This window comes from Chiroxiphia lanceolata, chromosome 2 (assembly GCF_009829145.1).
Source record: "Chiroxiphia lanceolata isolate bChiLan1 chromosome 2, bChiLan1.pri, whole genome shotgun sequence".
NCBI classification, from domain to species: Eukaryota; Metazoa; Chordata; class Aves; order Passeriformes; family Pipridae; genus Chiroxiphia; species Chiroxiphia lanceolata.
Window position 1 is genome coordinate 58532650 of NC_045638.1, and position 22725 is coordinate 58555374.

General features: G+C 41.2%; 1 protein-coding gene across 1 annotated transcript in view; it reads left to right on the forward strand.

The window, feature by feature from the left end:
• Positions 1 to 21193, forward strand: part of LCP1 (lymphocyte cytosolic protein 1) — a 30832-nt gene extending 9639 nt beyond the window's left edge. The window contains 16 exon segments of the mRNA XM_032679247.1: positions 480 to 570; positions 2432 to 2583; positions 3283 to 3412; positions 4814 to 4946; positions 5547 to 5628; positions 7607 to 7720; positions 7722 to 7815; positions 10789 to 10931; positions 12142 to 12237; positions 12752 to 12947; positions 13624 to 13702; positions 13890 to 14004; positions 14846 to 14979; positions 15966 to 16089; positions 18173 to 18297; positions 19712 to 21193. Coding sequence (XP_032535138.1) covers positions 504 to 570; positions 2432 to 2583; positions 3283 to 3412; positions 4814 to 4946; positions 5547 to 5628; positions 7607 to 7720; positions 7722 to 7815; positions 10789 to 10931; positions 12142 to 12237; positions 12752 to 12947; positions 13624 to 13702; positions 13890 to 14004; positions 14846 to 14979; positions 15966 to 16089; positions 18173 to 18297; positions 19712 to 19844 — 1917 coding nt within the window. The 5' untranslated portion in view covers positions 480 to 503 and the 3' untranslated portion in view covers positions 19845 to 21193.
• Positions 21194 to 22725: the final 1532 nt, after the last annotated feature.

Consider the following 22725-nt stretch of genomic DNA (forward strand, 5'->3'; position numbering starts at 1 on the left):
CCCAGCCTCATCATTAGGTACCCAAAGGTAAGTAGTGCAAATATCCCCTGGGGCTCTCACTCCAACCCAGAGCCCTGGGAAGCACCCAGGGCTGCTGCTTCTCTGCCAGCAGTACTGAAGAAATGCATTGTGAATTGTGTTTCCAAGGGGGAATAGCAAGAGCCAGCACAATTTGGTCTGCTTTCTCCTTGAGAAGCAAAAGTTTGCAAAGGTAGGATTTAATTCCAATTAAATTAGTATAAATAAAACTGTTGGTGTTTTGAGCAGGGCCTGGCAAAACAACAAGAGGGACGTGGATTTGTATCTCAAGTACACAGGATTTTACCCCTTCACTTGATTTCAGGATACAGAGAGGAGCTGGATTTTCAGCTATGGGGAGCTGCTCTGGGACTTGGAAAATCCAAGTGAAAACCTCTCTTTTTCATCACAACTGCAAACCCAAAAAGCACCAGTTAAAAAGAAGTGTTCTCTTCTTGCAGACCTGCCACTCAGAGAAGTAAAAAATGGCGTCGACAACACACTTCTCAGAGGAGGAGATGGCAGAGCTACAGGAGGCTTTCAGCAAAGTCGGTGAGTGCAGAGAACAGGAAAGACACGGCTGAAGTGTGAAGCCATAGCAAGCTCTTTTGTCATGTACTGACCAGCTGTGAAGAAATGGAGTTTGCTCCAGCACTGATCTGCTGTGTCACAGCAACCACAGAAAGTCTTTTTCCTGCCACTGCAGGTCTCACAGATGAAACCACAGCAGCACACTGCCGAGCAATGGCCTCTTATTAGAGGAGGATGTTGGGCTCCAGAGGGGTTTATGAAAAAATCAAAAGCTGCACAGAAAACCACGTTGGAAATATGCTCAAATGTTTTGCTAAGAATATTGTTAATTTCTGACAAATTATTTGGAAGGAAAAAAGGTTGTATTTTAATGTGAATTGAGTACTCCCTATGGGAAGGAAGAATATGGAGAGGACAAATGTGCAAATGGCTAAAAAATTTTTAATCCCTTTACAATGATCTTTCAAACCCCATATATTTTTAATATGTGTTTCCTTTCCAAACCTTTAAAGGTCTCATCTGATTTGTCTCCTTCAAAGTCACATCACACAGACCCATCACAGTCTACCCAAATTCCAAGAAAAGGTCCTTGTTCTTCTCACAGTTCACTTAACTTTTATTAGCAGATCTATCAGCCTTGATGGATTACGCATTAATCAGTTGTCAGGTTTGTTTGGTTTTTTGATTTCTGAGCGCACAGTACTCTAGGCTGGCAATCTTAAAAATCTGGTCTCTGTGCGTGTCCCATACACTGAATGCACTGACAAGACAAATCATAGAATACTAGCATGGTTTACATTGGAAGGGAACTTAAAGAAGATCTCGCTTCAACTCCCCTGCCATGTTCAGGGACACCTTCCACTAGACCAGGTTGCTCAGGTTGCTCACCCAAAATGCTAGAAAGCAGCTCTCATTGCTCTCCGAGACATTTCTCTCTCCAAGTCGAGATCCTTTTGTTGTATGACTTCAGAAATGGATAGGATATTCTTTGCAATCTGTATTAATCCGTGCTACTGATGCTGAGAGCCGAGTGCCTTTTCACAGTATGCAACAAGTGACTCAAACTGCAACTTACTATGCAGGAAATCAGCACGCAATTCTTTGAAATCACCTCAGCCTGCAGGCTGGGGGAAAAAACCTGTAAAAAAAGAAACACAGATATATAAAAACCAAATATTAAAACTATATGTACATATATCTATGTACATAACCATAATGTTTTAACAGAAACTGTCCATGTGATAAACTCAGTTTGCATTTTTATCTGTGGATTTTTTCACAAACTAGTGGAGAAAAAAGGACTGTGTAACCTGTATTTATGATCTTCTCATAAAATACTACCCCAGATCTTGCAGGAAGCTCAGCATGGCTATTTATGTTAGAACCATCACAAAGAAACATCCAAGTTTTTATTTTGAGGATGACCATATGCAGTTCCAAGCCTCTCAATTCATTACTTCTGATGATATTAGATGCAGAAAACAGGCCAAAATCAGAAGTTATATAATAAATGCACATGTGTATTGCATCAACTTCTTTTTCTTTTGATGTTCTGTATAAAGGATGATTTCTCTATAAATCATCTTTGTATGTAAATCTTGGAAAGGCAGTTATATCCATTTAAACCTAGCTTTGTTAAGATATTACTATATGTCAAAAAAAAAAAAATTCATCACTATGAGTTTTTGTTTGTTAAAAGGTGATTGTAATTTTTTTCTTGGGTGTGAATGACACCAAAGCAGTTGAAAATACCAGATTTCGAGACAATAGATCTTTATATGTAATCTGCCTTTCCTTGGATAAAATAAAAAACAACAGACTCTATATGCAGAAAATTTCATTTGGGTGATGTAAAATGTAAAATTTGCTTTAATCTTTGCAGATATCAGTGGGGATGGCTTCATCGATGCCAATGAATTAACAGAAGCGTTAAAGGCAGCCAATTTCCCTCTCCCAGGATATAAAGCCAGAGAACTCATTCAGAATCTGACAACCACAGGGAACGGCAGGATCAGTTTTGATGAATTTATTTCAGTAAGTATGTTATTTATTTCAGTAAATTGCCAGGTGGGGTACTCAAGGCAGCCCCCGGGGCACAGCAGAGGCACAAGCGTAGGGTTTCATGGGCCCCTCGTTAATCCTAGGAGTCTCCTCACTGGAAAAGTTGAAAGCAGAAGGTAACTAAACTGGAAATCCTACTATTTACTGGAACAAGTTACATGGATGCAGCTGCTTATTTCACAGACTTTGTATGTTTCAGTTTGGTTGATGCCCCAAGATAAAGTTCTTCAGTTACAAGTTGCAAAAAGATTATGTTCTGGCTAGATGATTACAAAAAGTTTCAGCAGATTGAAACTGAAAACTTTATGAGGCATTTTTCTTTTTTCTGGTCTGAACTGGGTCAAAAGCAAACACTAAAATAGTAGAATTTACCTTGGGATGGAGAAGCAGGTTTTTACTTGCCCTTTCTTCAAACCCAAACTGGTCTCCTCCAAAGCAACATTTCTGTTATTTAGCCAGTCCTTGTTCACTGCTTTGAAAGCATAAACACTGTGCATAATCCTGTTGTACCACAGCAGATACACAGACTGTACAGAGAAACCCATTGAAAAATACTCAAGCTGTCCTTCCCTATTTATGAAGCAGAGAGAATGTGTCTCCTGGCCCAAGAGCTCACTGTTTTAGCTTGGTTTAATTCTCTAAAATTTTAAAATTATCTCTCATGCTTGAAAGATTTTCCAAAACCTGAAGAGTGATGATGTTGCCAAGTCATTCAGAAAACAAATCAACAAGAAGGAGGGGATCTGTGCTATTGGTGGGACATCCGAGCAGTCCAGTGCTGGCACACAGCATTCTTACTCAGGTAGGTACAGCTGTCCTGTGTTGATAGCAACAAGTGAGGCCTCAGAGATCATGTGCACCTTATCTCAGTGCAAGCCCAGGTGCTCTGGGCTCAGTGATCTTTGATGGCTGCTCAGTCAAGGCTGGTGTGTGCCAAAGACCTGTGAAGGTGACAAAGCACCAGAGCAGGGTCTTTATCAAAAGTAGCCTGAGGCAGTTTACTGGGGTGGTCACAGCTGTGGCTACGGGAGGAAGCTCCAGCCTATTTATCTTCTACTACTTTAAATGCACTGCAGTCCTGCTGGAGAACAGCCTCCCAGCACAGCTACAGCAGCACAGAGACTGACCCGTTGATGTCCTGCTCGTCAGTGAGGGAAGACACAGGTTCCTCGCTGTTTCTAACCCATTTCCTCATACATTTTACCAGTAGTCCGTCAGTTATTCTGTAAACTCAGATAGTTCCTGACATTTTTTCTGTAGAGGGCACAACACCATCAGGACTCTTATTCCAGCCTGTTTCTCCAAGCTGAAAGTTCAGGGCAGCCACAGTTGCTTCTGTGGCCGCCCCGGCACAGCTCACACTGAAGCAGCTCCACAGGGAGGAGGTCCCACCCTTGGCTGTCTTCTCCAGGGGCAAGGGTGGGGGACTGACTCTCTCCAGGGCAGGGAGAACAGAGGATGCTTCCTCTGATGTTTCTACCCACCTGAGCACAGACGTCTCCTCTGAGCTACTGGGGCAGTGTGAGCTGTTGCTGGTACAGGACAGCTATGCTACAGCCCTGTTGAACTACAGGCAATATTTGCCCATTACCCTCTGAATGCTCCTTATCAGAGTCCAATCCTGGCAAATCTAGATATTCCACATGAAGAGAGTGTAACGTACAGTACAGAATTGATTATTTGAAGCTACGTGGGATTTCTATTTAGCAGAGTGATACAACAATGCATTCAAAATATTGGCCAATCCAATCTAGATATTCCACATGAAGAGGGTGTAAAGTACCATCCAGAATTGACTTATTTAAATTTATTTGAAGTTATGTGGGATTTCTATTTAGCAGAATGGTACAAAAATGGATTCAAATTGTGGTGCACGTACAAAATACTCTTTGCAGAGCTTAGCATCTGCACCGTATAGTTGAATCACACGAACTTCCCTTCCAGTCTCTATAATACACTTGCCCTCATGACACCAGGCAACCCTGGCGAGTGAGAAGGAGTATCAACAGTGTATTAACCAGCTCAAGCCCATTGCTGTCTTCAGCTCATTTTCTTGTCTCCTCAGAGCCTTCTTCCATTTAGGGTTTTGTTGATCAATCACACTGGTGGGAGAGATGTCTGCCCCAGGAGTTCTGCCTTTGTAAGTAAAATGATTGTAGAGGTACTGCACAGCAAACTCATGGATTTGACATTGTGTCCGCAGAGGAAGAAAAATATGCCTTTGTCAACTGGATTAACAAAGCCCTTGAGAAAGACCCTGACTGTAAACATGTGGTCCCAATGAATCCAGAAACAGATGACCTCTTCCAGGCGGTTGGTGATGGCATAGTGCTTTGGTAAATAATACCTATCTTTCTCACAAATGGGAACCATGAGTCTGCAAAAACTCACATATCTGCTTAAACAGAAGCTGCTGAATTTACAATAAGCTCATGAATCTTAGCAGACTCAGGGCCTTAATAATTCTATGGTTTTTTGCTTCTTTTATCTTCAAAAATATAAAGCATCTTTCATGTTTAATGAGGATTTTTTCTTGCCTCTAGACCCTTACAATTAGATGAAGTCAGTGAAATTTGAGGAGCTACTCGGTTTTATTTTTGCCCAAGGACTTTTGGGGTTTCACACAAAGCAGCACAAAATAGTGAGTGCTTTCACAGACATTTTCTGCACAATAAACTTTTCACATGACTTCACCTTGTGGCATTCTTGGCCTTGCACCTGTAGTACAGTCTGTATGTGACCCAAAAGAACTGCTCAAGTATTGAGTGTGTGTCTCTATGTGTATATGTAGAAACAGGGGGTGACTATCTATATTTGTTAAGTAACTCTCCAGCTCTTGGACTTGTCCTACAATGTAGTGACAAGAGCTATATCTGTATTTTGTACATGTGTAGTTGTTAGTGTATTTCTTGGTTTTTTTTTCCTTATATTTCCAGTAAGATGATCAACTTTTCAGTGCCAGATACCATTGATGAGAGAACAATCAACAAAAAGAAACTCACACCCTTCACAATACAGGTACTAAAATACAACAAGATTCTTTTCTTCTCCCCTTAGGATCTTTTCACATAATCACTTAAAGCAAAGGCTGGATGTACCATGGTTCTGCCCAACACAATCAGGCAAAGTTGTTTGTGGCAAAGTGAGATGCTCAGGTCTATGTCATAAAAACTTAAAGACTTATATTTCTGTTTCTCTCCAAACATATGAGCAATCTGACTAACCGAACACAATGTATAATGTTTACCAGGTCAAAGCTTTAGATACTTTTTTGGCAGATGCCATATGAATGCAAGAGCAACTAGATAGTACAGTGACCAATTCCAGCTGGAGTAGCTCTCAAAAGGCTGAACTCCACATCTAAGGCATGGTGATGGACTTGACTTCACAACTGCTGTGTTGCAGTCTGATGTCCTCACCAAAATATTAACTGTGATCCTGGAAGTACCATGGTGTGCAACATGCCTGAAATTGGACTAAATCCTTTGCCTCCCTTTCACAAGCCTTGCTATTTCACCTTGAATACTGAAGCACTTCTTTATTTCTATTACATGCACATGTGTATGACTTTAAAATTGGACAAATAATAGTGCTAATTTTCACCTATTTAAAGTTTGTTGTGTTTCTCACTGAGCAGTATGTAGAGAGATTTTTATATGAACAACATCTATGTATCTGGGTATGGAATATAAATATATGAAATAGACATGAACCTAACCCAGTTTAGCCCTCGGCTACTCTGCACTGATGGAACATTAGCCAGACTCAAGTAAGCTCAAAAGCCATTAAATTGGATTTCTATGCTGTATATCACATTTTTCAGTTCTAATCATTTTGGTCAGCAACATAGCTTAATGATGCAGCTCAGATCAATCCGTGTCACAGATAGACATGATTTGATCAATATAACTTCCACTTTAACTTAACCCTTTTACAGCTCTCTGGTGGAGAAAAGGTAATTAATTTGAAATGGTCCAATTTTTCTAGCTTATGAGAATTTATATTGTGTCTCTCTCTGCATTTGATATCTAATCTGATCTCTCTGTTGTGCCAGCAGTGCTGAAATTCACGTGAAAAATTGCAAATCTGTATCATAAATTATATTTTCCAGGCTTCTTTTCCTGCTTTACTTGTCCTCTGTTTACCAAGCCACCTTTTTAATAACATAGACCTATTTTTTTTAAATGGAAATGGCAAAGGAACATAATGTTCGTGAAATATCACTTGCTTTCTGCCCCTCACTGTGAATCCACTGTGTCCTTCTGATTCCACTGAACCCTCCCAGGAGTCTATAATCCGAAGTTCAGAAAGAAATATCCAGACTTCACCAGTTCTGACCCTTGGCTGAACTGTAAGGTTAAAAACTTAACAGGAATCGTACTGATTCCTATGAGAGTGTGCTTTTTGTAAACACTACCAGCTAGTAACTTGTAACTTAGGCGTCAGGGCTTTTGCATAATGCTTAGGGAGAGCTGGGCCTGGAATATCTGCCAGTCACTTGGACTGCAGCCTTGTTCCTCCACATGGGCAAGACTGAGCAGAGGAGAGCCTGCCCCATGCTGTAGCTAAAGTCTGTACTTGTGCATGTGCTTGAGCATTAGTTACAGGGAGATCCTGACTTTGGTAACCAGGATTGAGCCAGGACATCACTGTGAATGCAGACATATGCTTTGATCTCCAATGCCTGGTGACATGGTTTTTTTCACCTTTGCCAAAGAGAGATTCTTTCTGTCTTCATGTTGGGACCCAGAACTTACCTGTACTCCCCAGGAGATACTGTATTCCCCTGCTCCCTGTGGTCAGACGTATCCTGGGCTGCATCAAAAGATGTGTGGCTAGCAGGTCAAGGGAGGTGATACTGTCCCTCTGCTCTGGTGAGACTTCACCTGGAGCACTGCATCAGGAAAGACATGGTTCTAGGTACATAAATGCATACACAGTGAGGCTGCCCGCAGATTTCACTAGTTTTGGCTGTGCTCCCTTCCTGTATCCTCAGTTCCCCAGTTATTGCATCATCAAAACATCTCTTCTTTCCCTAGGAAATCTGAACTTGGCCCTGAACTCTGCTTCAGCCATTGGGTGGCCATGTGTTAACATTGGAGCTGAAGACCTTAAAAGAAGGGAAACCTTACCTGGTTCTGGGTCTTTTATGGCAAGTCATCAAAATTGGACTCTTTGCTGACATAGAGATCAGCAGGAATGAAGGTACGTATGGCTCTTGATTCAGTTCTCTACTGTTATCACTGAACAGTCTTTAGGATAAAGGTCTTTTTAAAAAAAATAATTTTTTCTTCAAGTATATGTTGCCTATTTTCTTGACTGCTCTAGTTTTCCTTGCTTTTCACAAGTTCAGCAGTCAAAAGTCCAAGGCTGTCTGTAGACTTATATTTTCAGAAGCCATTTCAGTCTCATTGGATCAGGAATAATGGTCTACACCCAAGTATTGGTGGTTTTGGCATTAAATCTGGGATAGGAAAAAGATTCAGAAGCTTTGTCTTCTTGCTTGATTGCCAAACACCTCCTCTTTCTTTGCGAAATCAGAATTATAGATTATGGAATAATTTAGGCTGGAAGGAACCTCTGGAGGTCCTCTGATTCAGCCATTGAGCTACTTGCTTACAGTAGATGAGGTTGCTCAGGGGCTTCTCCAGTATTCTTTGGGCAGCCTATTCCAGAGCCAACCACTCTTGCTCTGAATTTTTTCTTATATCTAGTTGGAATTTCCCTTCCTGCACCTTGTGTCCTGCCAACTTCTCATGCTTTTGCTTTGCATACTGGGCAAATGCAGACCTGGTTCTTCTGTAATGGTTGAAGACAGTACTTGTTCCTCTCTCAAATCTCTTTCCAAGCTAAACAAACACAGTTTTCTTATCCTCTTCCCATATATCACATACTCCAATCCAACCAGCTTGGTCTCCCTCCACTAATTTGCCTCAGTTTGTCAATATCTCTGTCATATTGGGGAGCCACAAACTGGCACTCCAGATGTATCTACCAATGCCAAAATTCTCCATGAAGTAGCTACAGGTTGAGGGTGTGGGCGTGTACATGCAGTTCACATGGCATCTCATCTTGCTGCCTTGTTCCCTATGCCTCTGGATAGTCTGCTCAACCAACTTTCCTCTAGTTTCCATGCAGGTGTTACCTTCATTGCCTCACCCCTTTTGCATTCTATACCTTTTATTGCCAGAGCCACCAGTTCCCGAGTTTCCAGTCCCCATTCCTTTGTAGGTAGCATTGCCTTGCTTAATTGCTATTTTTGACTTTCTGATATTTTCTCCTTCACTTCTCATCTAAAACTTCAGTTTGTCAGGGTAGACAAGCCAAGATAATTTTTATTTCTTTTCAGGTTCTGTCTTTCCCTGATAGCCCTTCTCTACAGCTGTTCTGGGTAAAATTCCCCTTTCTTGAACATGGGACACTGTGTTTCCAATGAACTTTCCTGAGCATATGATATCAAGACAGTAGTACATCCCAACCTCTATGGGAATTACCTGGGATGCACTTAATATCATGTTTGTTTTTCCTATGGTCATATCAAATGGTGGCTCAGAGTAGCTCAGAAGATATCTAATATACTCAAGTTGTTCTCATCCTCTGTTCATATAAGCTTTTAGCTAATAGCAGTTATTCATATCAATTCCTAGTGAATGTCTTTGAATATGGCATTATTTAGATTACATTCCACTTTTTATTACTGTCATCTAGTTCTCTCTGTCTGATTTCCTGATCAGTCCTCTGTATGACTATGCCACCTAGTGAATATCATCTTCACATTTTTAGCACACTGCTAGTATTTGTACCAAGATGATTGATGCAAACAAAAAAAAAAAAAAGAAAACATTAATCCAAAAATCAATCCATGATCAACTCCACAAGAATCCTTCTTCCAGCCTACAGTTAACGCTCTTTCCTTCATAAAATCTTTCTGTCTAGTTTCCAATGCTTTTATTATCCTCTCTGGTCCAGTTTAAACCCCATTGCACCCTGTATCAATTATCTATGGAACTCCAGATATAGTATGTTTCCTTCCACTGTTTCCTTTATGTAGAAAATCCATATTTCTTTCAAGGATTAACAAAAGATATTGGAAGAAGATCAGAGTAGTGTGATGCTCTCCCCTTTTATCACATTAACAACTAGTTTCCAGGTTATTAGTTCTTCTTTTCAAAACTTGTTCTAAAGCCTTTCATGATCCAGAGATCAGCTGAACATACTGCACTTGCAAGAGTCAGTCCTTCCCTCCTGTTTGTCCTTTTGTGAACATGAATACTATATTAATTTTTCTATAAAATAGGTATCTTCTCCAATTGACAGATGAGTTAACCCTACTGGCCCGCGAGCCCATGAAGTCATGTGCAAGTACCCAGAATACCTGTATTGAATCAGTTTCAGGGTGAAGATCACTGAGATTTCTTTAATCTAAGCTGCAGAAAGTCTATGTTCATATTTTCATTCCAATTCTTACCCCTGTGTTCAGCATCACTGAGTCCAGCTCTGGACTTCTTAGCTCAGGAAAGACTTGGACCTGTTGGAGCAGGTCCTGAGAAGTGCCACAGAAAGGCTCAGAGTTCTGGAACATTTCTATGAAGGCACACTGGGAAAGCTGGGATTTTTCAGCCTGGAGAAGAAAAGGCTCCAGGGAGACCTTATAGCAGTACCCAAAAGGGCTTATAAGAAAGATGGGGACAAACTTTTTAGCAGGACCTGTTGTGATACATAAGGGATAGTGGTTTTAAACAAAAGAGGGGAGATTTAGACTAGCTATAAAGAAGACATTTTTTGTGACAAAGGTGGTCACACACTGGCGTAGATTACCCAAAGAGGTGGTAGATGCCCCATCCCCCCAAAACATTCAAGGTCAGGTCATATAGGGCTTTGAGCAAACTGATTAGTTGAAGAGTTCCCTTCTCATGGGTAGTTCTTAGACCACACTGAAATTGCCTTCCACTTCTACGTGATCCACTAATAGATACACAAATAACAGCCTTTTGCTCATTTTATGATGAGACCCTTTTTCTGTTTATGTCCTCTGTCATGCTAACACACCTTGAATTTTGGCAACACTTTGGCCATTCACCTTTAGAGAGAGAACAGCCATACATTCTCCTCAGAAAGTATTCACATTATTATTTTTTTCTTGTTTGTTTTTTTTTTTTTTTCCCCATCCCTGCTTAGCCTTAATTGCTCTTCTGAGAGAAGGAGAGAGCCTGGAGGATCTGATGAAGTTGTCTCCAGAGGACCTGCTGCTGAGGTGGGCAAACTATCATCTGGAAAATGCAGGATGCAACAAAGTCAACAACTTCAGCTCAGACATAAAGGTATGAGAAACACTGACCAACAACAGCAAAACAGCAGCTCTCACCCAAATTTCTGTCTTCCACACAGGGATTGAACACTGAAACAACCCAAGCAGCTGAGACTGCTTTGTTGAAGACAAAGCTGGGTGCATAGAATGTTTTTAGTGGGGTTTACCTTTCCACTCACTAGTATTCCTCCTTGTCCCAACCTCCCAGTCATCACTGTCAGCCCCAGTACACCAAATGCCTGGGAAAGGAATGGCTGCTTGCTCTGGACAGGGCATATGGACTCTATCACTGTATTTTCAGTTTCTTGCCTCTATTGCTTTCCTCCTTCCTAAATTTCCTTAAGTGACTCTTGACCTGACTTTGGTTTGGAAAAGCCTGAACCTTTCTCAAACATGTAACTAGATGTAGAGGAAGGGGATGGGGCTCTTCCAATTCCCCCCACTTGGTCTTTCCTTCAGTACGGTACCTGGGTTACATGCTCCTCTGCCCCAATCTTTGCTGTAGCCCTGAATGCATGTAATCTACTTTATATTTTGAATAAAATTAGTTGAGTTAGTTAGTCAAGTCCCTAGCCATTAACATGTAGCTTTATTTTCAGTTCTTTGAGCTATTTTTGAAGTGAGTTGATATTTTCCACACGTGGAAGCAATGTTATACTTCACAGAACATTAAAGACACAATATGTTAAATTCTTGTCTTGTTCCTGCCCTTTTTCCTGAAAAATGCTGATACTGTTGTTAGTTTTAACTTTCATCCTTGAAAACTATGCTTTCTCTTCCATAACTGTTCAAGCATTGCTTAGAAATCCTCTTTAAACATCTGCTTTCTCCTTCTGCATTTTCTTCGCTTAAATGCTCAGCAGCCTGACTTCTACAACATTATAAAGGTATGCATTTTGTTATCTCTAATTTTATGTTCAGATTAAGTAAATTCTAATATCTCTTCATTGTTGCTGTCCTTTTTGTAAGTGCAGCACACAGGATTTTGTATCGTGTGTTGAACATTCTGCAGCACATTGGCTTAGGGAAGAAATAGATCTGGCAAACACAGCATAAAGTAGGAATTGCTAAGTGCTTCCAGCTTAATTAATTTAATTACGTAGCCCAATGATCGATGTAATAAAAATGAAGCATGCAGGCACATTGTTCAGGGAGGTACTGGCATGCAGAGGCTGAGCTTTAGATGTAATTTTTCTTCCCTTTAATTTCTCTGTCTGTCACAGGACTCAAGAGCTTATTACCATTTGCTGAACCAAGTTGCCCCCAAGGGAGATGAAGAAGGCATTCCAGCTATTACTATTGACATGTCAGGATTAAGGGTAAGATGAGATAAGTTTAGAGTAAATGCCGATATTTTCTGTCTGTTACTTGCATTGCTGGTCAACATAGGGTTGCACTGGGATGTTGGAACAAGCAAATCCTTTTTAGCATTGCAAAATGATCTTGTATTTCAGAAATCAAAGCTTTAAAAAATTAAATTATGTGTTTTGACTTTTGTTAGATATTATCTCTAAAACTTTAGCCACACTTATAAACTACTAGCATGTAACAAGTGTATTTAAGTAAATTTATTTGGGAATTTCATAAAACCATCACATTTTGTATGGAATATGACTTAAAAGCAATATGGTGAGATAGTCGAATTATAGACAAAGCCCATTTGAAAACACAGACTTGCCATTAGTAGAAGTGGGAAAGGGAATAGCTATAAATCCATCAAGGACCTGCTTTGACAGTTCCACACCTAGATCCACACATGGAGATCCCAGGTGGGTCTTGCATGCAGTGCCAGGCAGTGAGGTGAGGCTGATGCTCTGCTTTGTGCCAGCACAGGAGAAGGACGATGTGCAGCGCGCAGAGTGCATGCTGCAGCAGGCGGAGCGCCTGGGCTGCCGGCAGTTCGTCACTGCCACTGACGTCGTCCGGGGGAACCCCAAGCTAAATCTGGCCTTCATCGCCAACTTGTTCAACAAGTACCCTGCCCTGCATAAGCCAGAGAACCAGGACATCGACTGGAGCTCTATTGAAGGTCAGGAAAATACAAATAAAAGATGCTTCTGGCCACCCGTGCCACAGTATCCCCATCTTTGAGTTGATGATACGTCAACCTAACCTTATGTCCTTCAGACATATATTTGCTGCCCTGTTAGCACAGGCAGTCTTTGGAAACAGAGGCTGTCCTTTACCTGCTTGTAGCTTCTCATAATCTGAGGCTCTGTTTTGTGGATAACACATGCTTAAAGACAAAAAGGTTTCTGGGATGTCTGAACCAGTACGGACTATTGAGCATGCTTTTAGTTGAAATTAGAGTTGATCTGGCATTCTCTTATTTGAGGATACAAATTAAAAATCAGATCTTGCATAAACCTGCTGCCTGCTTGCTCTGGACTGGGGTCAGGAGCATCATTTGCTGAGCTTCAGGTCCTTCTTTCTCAGCCTCACAGTGAAACTGTTCATGCTGGGGCAGAGGCCGTTCTTGATTTCTTGAAGGCATTTAAAGGCCAATCTGGCAAAATACTATAATATATAGGCCATGAAGAAATATTGCATGGTGTACCATGCTTTCTTATTTCACATGTCAACCAGTGTCTCCTTTTTGTTATTTCAGCACACTGTAAATTCAGTTAGTGTTTCTTCACAAGACACTTATTTTACTGGACTGTTTTGTTTTGCAGGCTTGTTGATTGATGTATCTGTTGTTTTAGGTGAGACAAGGGAAGAGAGGACGTTCAGGAACTGGATGAACTCCCTGGGCGTTAATCCACGTGTAAATCACTTATATAGGTAAGACAAGGTATTACACTTCCTTCAGACGATAAACACAGCCATAAATTGCTTACAAAATATATATACAGAATATATGCTGCTTTTTGTTTTTTTAGGAAACTAAGTTTACCTCTACTAAGTTTAGTCGTGTTTCCTTTCTCTGTTCTTTAGACAATAATGTTTCTTTTTTTGTTTTTGCTTTCAGTGACCTGTCAGATGCCTTGGTTATCTTCCAGCTCTATGAAAAGATCAAAGTGCCAGTAGACTGGAACAGAGTGAACAAACCACCATATCCTAAACTGGGTGGCAACATGAAGAAGGTAAAAAAACCTGGAATGGATCCAGTAGTGATGCCTTGTCCTTAGAGAATGTCTGTAGTTTCAAAAACGGTGTGGGTATTCATGTTGTTCTCCAGTGCCAACTACAGCACATTAAATGATTTTTTTGTCTAGTTAGTGATTAATTTTTCATCCTGAAAAATAAACATACATTCAACTCGCTCTGTTGACAGGTGAAAAATATTTGTAAAGTAAAAAGACTTGACAACTTCTGCACAATTCTTTAAAATCTGTATTTGCAGGCCACTTTTGCTACTATTTTAAGCACCAATTATAATGCGTCTGCACCAAGAGACACGTGGCACCAGCTTAATTGCAGCTGTCTGGATCACTGCCCTCCACATCAAATGAAGAGAGTGATGATAAGCATTCTTGACCAAATGCATCAAGAACCAATCACACAGCTGCTGCTAAATGCAAAGCTTTTTTGCAACTATCTGGATGAATAATTTCATCCAGTTAGACCAGAGCAATCTACTGACCTAAAATATCAACTGGGACACTAACTCTTTGTCTCAGTGCAGTGCCATGATGCTGGAGGTACCCATGAGCCAAAAATTTTTATTTTCTGGGATAGTCTACTTTTCAGGCCCTGGTGACAAAGAATAACATTACTGTCAATGTTAACTGTTTACCATGGTATTTTTTGGGTGGAACTGCCCACTAGTAGTCAAGCAGCCGTATTATCACAGAGCTCCAAAGTTTCTGTTTGCCCAGGAAGATCTAGGCTGAGCGATCCAAGGAATTTAAAGTAACAGTGTCTTGTCTTCTTTTTTTTTTTCCTATGTTTTTGAACCACACCAATTGACTGTGCCATCAACAGCTTGAAAACTGCAACTATGCAGTGGAACTGGGAAAGAATCAAGCCAAATTTTCCCTCGTTGGTATTGCTGGGCAAGATCTCAATGAAGGAAACCGTACACTCACCCTGGCCTTAATCTGGCAGTTGATGAGAAGGTATGTCAGTCAGCCACAAACTTCAGAGCATTTTGGTATACTCAGTTTGCATTGTAATGCAATCCTGACGCTATCACTGAGAAGGCTCAACAGGCTGCATCTTTCTCACTCCACTGTTTGCACTTAAATGCAAAGGCAGAATTCCTAGCTAGGATTGCATCCTAGTTAGGGATACGATCAGAAAGCATGTCTTGTGGGCAAGGCCATTACAGTCAGCACATGCAGAAGATTATTATTGTCACTACCTGTATAACATGAATAAATGTTCATTGCACGGAAGAGAGGAAAAGAAGTTGAAAGGTCTCAATATCAGGGAATGGGGAGAATATATTGGAAACAAGGAAATGATGCAGAAGTTGTGTAACCTGCTATCTGAAGTGGGTACAACTCAGTAGTGCTCCCCATTTTAATGGAAATCTCTATGTGTGTACGTTTATGTGTTTAAGAGCTCCATGCTATAAAGAGACCCAGTTAAGAATTGAATACAAACTAAATTCAGACTATAGAGAAAGGTACAGGTTTATCAGGCAGGTACTTAAACTAGAGATGTTGTGATTATTTACCATCAAATTGTGATGTCTTTCCAAGATGTATGCTCACATATAAGAAAAATATTCCAGGCTTATTTTTATGCAGAAGGTGAGCAGAATGATTCCCTTTTGTTCCTGAAGTCAGTGATTATTTTTTAAGCACTATGAGAATGAGTCATTTACACTGAGATCCATTAAGAGTGACCTTCTAGGAATTTTGAGTATCAAAAACTTTTAACACTCCCAAAACAGTGATTAAGGAATTGGGGATAAATTAGACTTATTAGATTAATTATTGTGTTATAATATAAATCATATGCACGGTGAGTGTGTGGGAGGCAGAGGAATATCAGGTCAAAGAGGACTTTTGGGGTGATCCTAGTCAATCTGTGCACATACAGGACAGTTCTGAGGTTACAGCAAACTTTGAGAAAAGATCCTGGCTTCCCTTTTAAGGTACACCCTGAATATCCTTGAAGACATTGGTGGCGGAGAAAAGGTCAATGATGAAATCATTGTCAGCTGGGTCAATGAAACACTGACTGCAGCCGGGAAGGATTCAACCATCTCCAGTTTCAAGGTACAGTTTTTTGTTAGAAGTCTCTGCTTAAGAATCTCTTATTCAGTGTGTTTGTGTGTATGTTATATACGTTGCCTGTATATACACATATGTGTGCATATACATCCACACCCTACCTTATGATATAACTAACTACATAGTTTGAGTATTCCCTTTTAAAAGCATGTTCAAATATACAGATTTTATCCAAGGGGCTTTAATGTGAAAAGGTAATAAAAATATGATATGAACATAACAGAAAACACCTTGAATTCCAGTTTGACATGGGAAATCAAAGTATGAAGCCAGGAATGATGACTGGAATTAAGCAAGAACTGCTGTGCTGTTGATTATAAGTCAACAGCAAATACAAATAACAGTATTAAAGTGAACAATAGCAATACATTTATAATCTGGTACTACTATTCAGGGGTGGGTACCTTACCCTATTTTGCAAGGTACTGTACAAACACAGAGATGGACCAAATCTAGAGAGCTCCCAATTCTGCTAACAAATATATGATGCTTCCCAAGCTAGGGGACACTCAGTGGATATAAATCAGAAGTTTGCACAAGGCGAGAACAGATCCATCAAACTTCATGTAAAGAGTTCAGAAATTACCCAGCTGGTCGCCCTTGCACCTCCTATCAGTAGATGTGTATCAATGTCCTCTCACCGTAGGAAGCAAATTCACTAGCCTCGCACCTCATCTTTTGATTTAATGGCACTGTATGCTGTGACAAGGTGACCTGCTTAATGGATGAGGGGAGGGCTGTGGATGTTGTCTACATGGATTTTGGTAAAGCCTTAGACACAGTTTTCCACAGCATTCTCCTGGAGAAACTGGCTGCTCATGGCATGGACGTTCCCTGGGTAAAAAGCTGTCTGGATGGCCGGGTCCAGAAAGTGGTGGTGAATGGAGCTACATCCAGCTGGTGACTGCTCACTAGAGGGGTTCTCCAAGGCTCACTGTTGGGGCTGATCCTGTTTAACATATTTATTGAAGGTCTGGACAGGGGGATTAAGTGCACCCTCAGTCAGTTTTTAGAGGACACCAAGTTGGGTGGGAGTGAGCATCTGCTGAAGGGGAGGAAGGCTCTGTGGAGGGACCTGGACAGGCTGAATCGAGGGACCAAGGCCAATTGTATGAGGTTTAACAAGACCAAGTGCTGAGTCCTGAAGTTTGGCCACAATAACCCCATACAGGGCTACACGCTGGGGGAAGAGTGGCTGGAAAGCCGCCCAGTGGAAAAGGACCTGGGAGTGCTGGTCAACAGCCATGAGCCAGCAGCATGCCCAGGTTACCAAGAAGGCAAATGGCACACTGGCCTGTATCAGGGAAAATGTGGCCATCAGGATCAGGGAAGTGATTGTCCCTCTGTACTTGGCCACACTTCAAATTCTGTGTTCAGTTTTGGGCCCCTCACTACAAGACATTGAGGTGCTGGAGTGTGTCCAGAGAAGGGCAACAAAGCTGGGGATGAGTCTGGAGCACAAGAGAGGCTTATGAGGAGGGGTTGGAGGAGCTGGGGGGTGTTTAGCCTGGGGAAAAGGAGGCTGAGGGGAGACATTATCAATCTCTACAACTACCTGAAAGGAAGTTGTAGTCAGGTGGGGGTCTCTTCTTACAGGTTATGAGTGACAGGATGAGAAGAAATGGTCTCAAGTTTGGAAATGGCCAGGGGAGATTTAGATTGGATGTCAGGGGAAATTTCTTCCCTGAAAGGGTTGTCCAGACTTGGAACAGGCTGCCCAGGGAAGTGGTTGAGTCACCATCCTTAGAGGATTTAAAAGACAAGTAAACATGATGCTTAGGGACATGATTTAGTGGTGGATTTGGAAGTGCTAGGTTAAGGGTGGACTTGATGATCTTAAAAGTCTTTTCCAACCTAAACGATTCTATGATGTCTCATCCCCTGGGTAAAAAATGATCCTTGAAAGAGGTCCTAGTCTGCCTTAGATAAAAAATCATTCTAAGCAGCCCTTTGTGAAGATCTAAATGGTATTTCACTGAACTGTCCATTGTTCTTGAGTCTAGACTCTGACTTTGTGGAAGATCTGTCATCCACTTCTTGCATCTAATTTTATTTTTCATGTATGCAGGATAGCAAAATCAGCACCAGCATGCCAGTCCTGGATCTCATTGATGCCATTCAACCAGGATCAATCAAGTATGACCTCTTGAAAACAGAGGACCTGAATGATGAGGAGAAACTAAATAATGCTAAGTATGTTTGTGCCAAGTGACACTTAACATGAGTTACCTGCCCAGGCTTGCTTAACTCTGTCTTTGAAAACTGCTCTTCTGTCATTCCCATCTGGCACAACCTCAACTGAGAAATACCACCAGAGTTAGAAGCATGAAGGCTAGGAATTAGGTAGTAAAAAGACTATCAATGGAAATGAAATGTGTAATGTAGTTCCTGCTTTATAAATCCCTTGAAGGAATTAAAATCACTTGGCTTCACAGGCTTCTATTTTCTCATATTAAATTTAAAATTCTTTCAGAGATCAGGGAACAATGCCAAAATAGTGAGCCATGGAAAACAGTGATTAGAGGTCATGATAGCTCTTTAGGTACATACAGCTAGAATAAAGGCATATTTAAGAGAGAAGGGGGAGGACAGGATTCATGACTGAAAAACTGATTCTGTGGATGCAGATATTGATTTTTTTTCCCCTGAATGCAAATGATTTCCTAGCAGAGAGTCAATTCTGGGGGCATCTCCCTTTCCTTTCAGAGTTACACAGATCACCTCCTGGTCTGATCATCCGTTTAACTTCTCTTTTTCTATGCGATAACTACAGGTGAGAAAAAGATGACTGTAAGGCAATCAGAGCTGCCATCATTTTTTTGAAGACTTTTCCCACTCTTGTTTTTCCCTTCCATTTCCTACCATCTGTTCTCTTTCTTTCCTTGTAATACTATGTGTGCTTTTCTCTGTTCTTATTCATTCCTCTGCTGTTCTTTTCCTTATTTCTCACTCCCATCCCCCTCACCCTCCAAATGTTTCTCTGCATTATGGGGAGAATTTCACAAATGTATGTGCTTTGAAGTAGGAAGAACCTGGGATTTTCTAGCTTTTTTGATGAAAAATAGAAGAGACAAACCCACTGGAGAACAGACAGTACCTGTGCATCAGTGCACTCTGAGCAGGGAGACGGAAATGTCAACTTGCACATTCTGGGTATGACTGAAATAGAAGTCCCTGAATATTGATTTCCAGCAACACTGATCTCCACTGACATCAGTCTTCTGCTTCCATCCTTGCAAGCTTGTTTATGCACAAAGACTGAGTCTCAGGGATTGAGGAGGAGCAAGACCAGAATGGCTGGTTATGAGGATAATCTTTCAGGGAAAGGGAGACTAAATGTTTCATACCAGAGTTTGACCTACAGTCTCCCATCCTGTGGGTAATCAGTGCTCTTACCATCAAGAAATACACTCTACCTTTTACTAGAAAAGTAGTTCTTTATGAGCCTGTCTCATACATTCCTGTAGAAAAGTTTAACTTTGGTGAATCAGTAAAACCCACTCTGGTATTGATCATGTAAAACACTTAAGAGAGGGATAATTAATGCTATTGCACTAATTTATGCCTTTGTTTTTTTCTCATTTTTTTTTTCACCCCTGAAATGCAGATATGCCATCTCTATGGCAAGAAAAATTGGAGCAAGAGTCTATGCCCTTCCAGAAGACTTGGTTGAAGTAAAACCCAAAATGGTCATGACAGTCTTTGCTTGCCTTATGGGAAAAGGTATGAAGAAAGTTTAAAGCACAAAAGACTTTTACTGGTGCCTGTTATTCATCCTTTAGATTCCCTCAAACTGGATGCTCTTCTCTGTATCAAAGAAATATGCAGGGTGCTCATGCTTTTGAGGCATGAATGTTACACATCGTTCCAGATCATACAGAAGTTGTGTATTCACGTGTATCCAGGAAATATTTTGATTTGAACAGTAATATGTGCTTGATTTCTTTGCCTTATTTTCCACTTTGCTAGATATAACCATTTCATATTCCTGAATAAGCTTTCAATACTGAGGTATAAACACATCCTTTTTTAAATGGATACCCGGGTTTTCTGTCAGAGGTCACCTGGAGATCTTTGTCTTGGGAGGTACAGACAGCTTTTAGGACTATGAAACGTTATATGCTGCTTCTGCCTGAAAATATCGTCATGCTTTTCATAGCATTTCTGCCATACTTACCTTCAGTTTGCACCTGGGATAACTCAAGGGGTTTCCCCAAGCCAATTCAAATATTAGCGACTATATTTTTGAATAGTAGGATCCTCTTAGGAAATTCTTTTGTAAAGAGAGAAGTATTTGGTGTCTGCCATGTGTTGCTGGTACGTGAACTGAGCAGTACTTTTCCCTGCAAGTTATGCCTCTGCTGTCAGTGGCATTACTCACAGATTACATTACTGCTCATGGAAAAAAACATACTGCAGCCTGGACCTCCAAACTCTGGAATCTTTGCAAGAAACATTCTCCAAAGAATAATTCATTTTTATGTCATAATATATTTAAAACAGAAACGGATTGCAAAGTATGGTAGAAATGAAAACCATGATAAAGAAACTAAGGGAATGTACTCAGTTAGTAGCAATACTGTAAGAAGTGAACCAAAGGGATGTAGAATGACATATTTATGTAGCCAATAAAAATTAAACTCTGTTAACTTCACAGACTTGCACTCAAAGGGCTGCGGCTCTGATTCAGGAGAGCATTTAAATCTGCGCTTGCATATGAAACAAATACTAAAATGCTTCCCTGAACCCAGGCTGGGATCCTCAATGGGGCTAAATCAGCTTAGCTTTGAGGCTGACAAAGCACTGTCAACTTGTCTCAGATGAGGACCTAGCCGTGTCTATAGATAGTCAGCGGGATATTTGCACTGAATCTCTTCCTTGGCATGAGACATTTACTGTTCTGGCCTCTGTGTGGATTTTACTGTGGTGAAATGCAGAAGGAGGGAACTTTGCCTTAATGCAATCCCGTTGACACAGTCTTAGCTCTCTCCCTATCCCCCTCCCTCTCCTCCAGCCCTTCAGAATTGCCTTAATAAAAAAACAATATTCAGTGATGTGAGAAGTCTGTCCAAATAAAATGTTCTATAAAGCCAAATGTGTAGTCTTTGCTTTAAGTAGTGCATGTGCTAATTGGGAAGTGTGTATCATATAGCTGAAACAGGGACAGATTTAAAAATAATCTGTGGGTTTGCCAAGGATATGTCTTCTGTATTGTTATCGAAACCACAGATTGCAGAGAGTGGGAAGAATTATTTCCTAGGCTATTTCTGAATACGCCACTCTGAGACACTGCCAAAGGCGGGACATTGTGCTGGCTGGACCTGCAGTATGATTTTCCCCATTTGGCACCATCCCCATCATCCTCTTCCTTTGCTCATGTACTGATAAACTTCTTTAAGCATTCTGCAATGCAAATATGTTGCTTTGTTTCTGCAGTAATGGCCAGATCCTGTTCCTGATCAGATCTGACTGCCCTGTTCCTCTTATGAGCCTATATATTTAATACAGGGTAGGAAAGGTACAGCATCCTAAGACCATCCTGTCCAGTCACAATATAAAGGAGGAGAACATCTTAAGTACTATATGATGGAGATATCACCCCAGCTTATTGTCCAGGGAGGAGGAGTTATCTATGGCCCCTACACCACTCCTCCTGTGTTGCCAGAGAAGAGGGGTGGCACTGAAAAAGCAGCTGTTCTCCTCTTATGATTGACTTGGGAGTCCTGCAGAGGAACACCAGAGAAAGGAAGGTGTAAGCAGAATCTGTGACTGCAGCAATTCTCTTGGGTGGGATGACCGTGTGTTTCATGTGTGTTGCATACATGTATGTATGTTTGCGAACTGAAGAGGCCGTTTTGGCTTGATAGATGGTATAGATCTGAAAGGACCAGGTAATCTTGCCTGAAGACAACCCTGCTCTGCATTCCCTGGTCAGGGAGATGGTCTCACCCCAGACTCAGGGGCAGTCACGAAAGATGAAGTAGATGACAGATGGGAAACAACAGCAGTGCCAGGGTGAGAGGGGTGGCTTTTCTGTTGATCCCAAATGAATACAGTCACTTGCTACACCCAGAGAGTAGAAGGGATTTTTAGGCATTTTTCACACCAGCCCTTAGCAACTCAGGTTTTGCATAGGGGTAGGATTTTTAGAAGAGCCTGCTGAGAGAGGCAGGAAAAGGAGACTTTCACACATCACGCATTTCCACTAGGCAAGAACATAGAATCATAGAATCAGCTAGGTTGGAAAGGACCTCTGAGATCATCAAGTCCAACCCTTGATCCAACACTGCTGTGGTTACTAGACCATGGCACTAAGTGCCACATCCAGTCTCATCTTAAAAAACTCCAGGACGGAGAATCCACTACTTCCCTGGGCAGCCCATTCCACTGCCTGATTACCCTCTCTGTGAAGAATTTCTTCCTAATATCCAACCTAAACCTCCCCTGGCAGAGTTTAAGACCTAAGACTCTGTAGGACTTCAGGGGCACTAGAGATTGAAAGCTGACTCTAGCTCAGCCTCTGGAGAGGGGCCAGGTGATGTACGCTCTGAAGAATATTTTGTGAGAGAGGTTGTTTTTCCTTCTCCTTAGTATCCTAGCACCGGAGCCGGGCACCTGCCA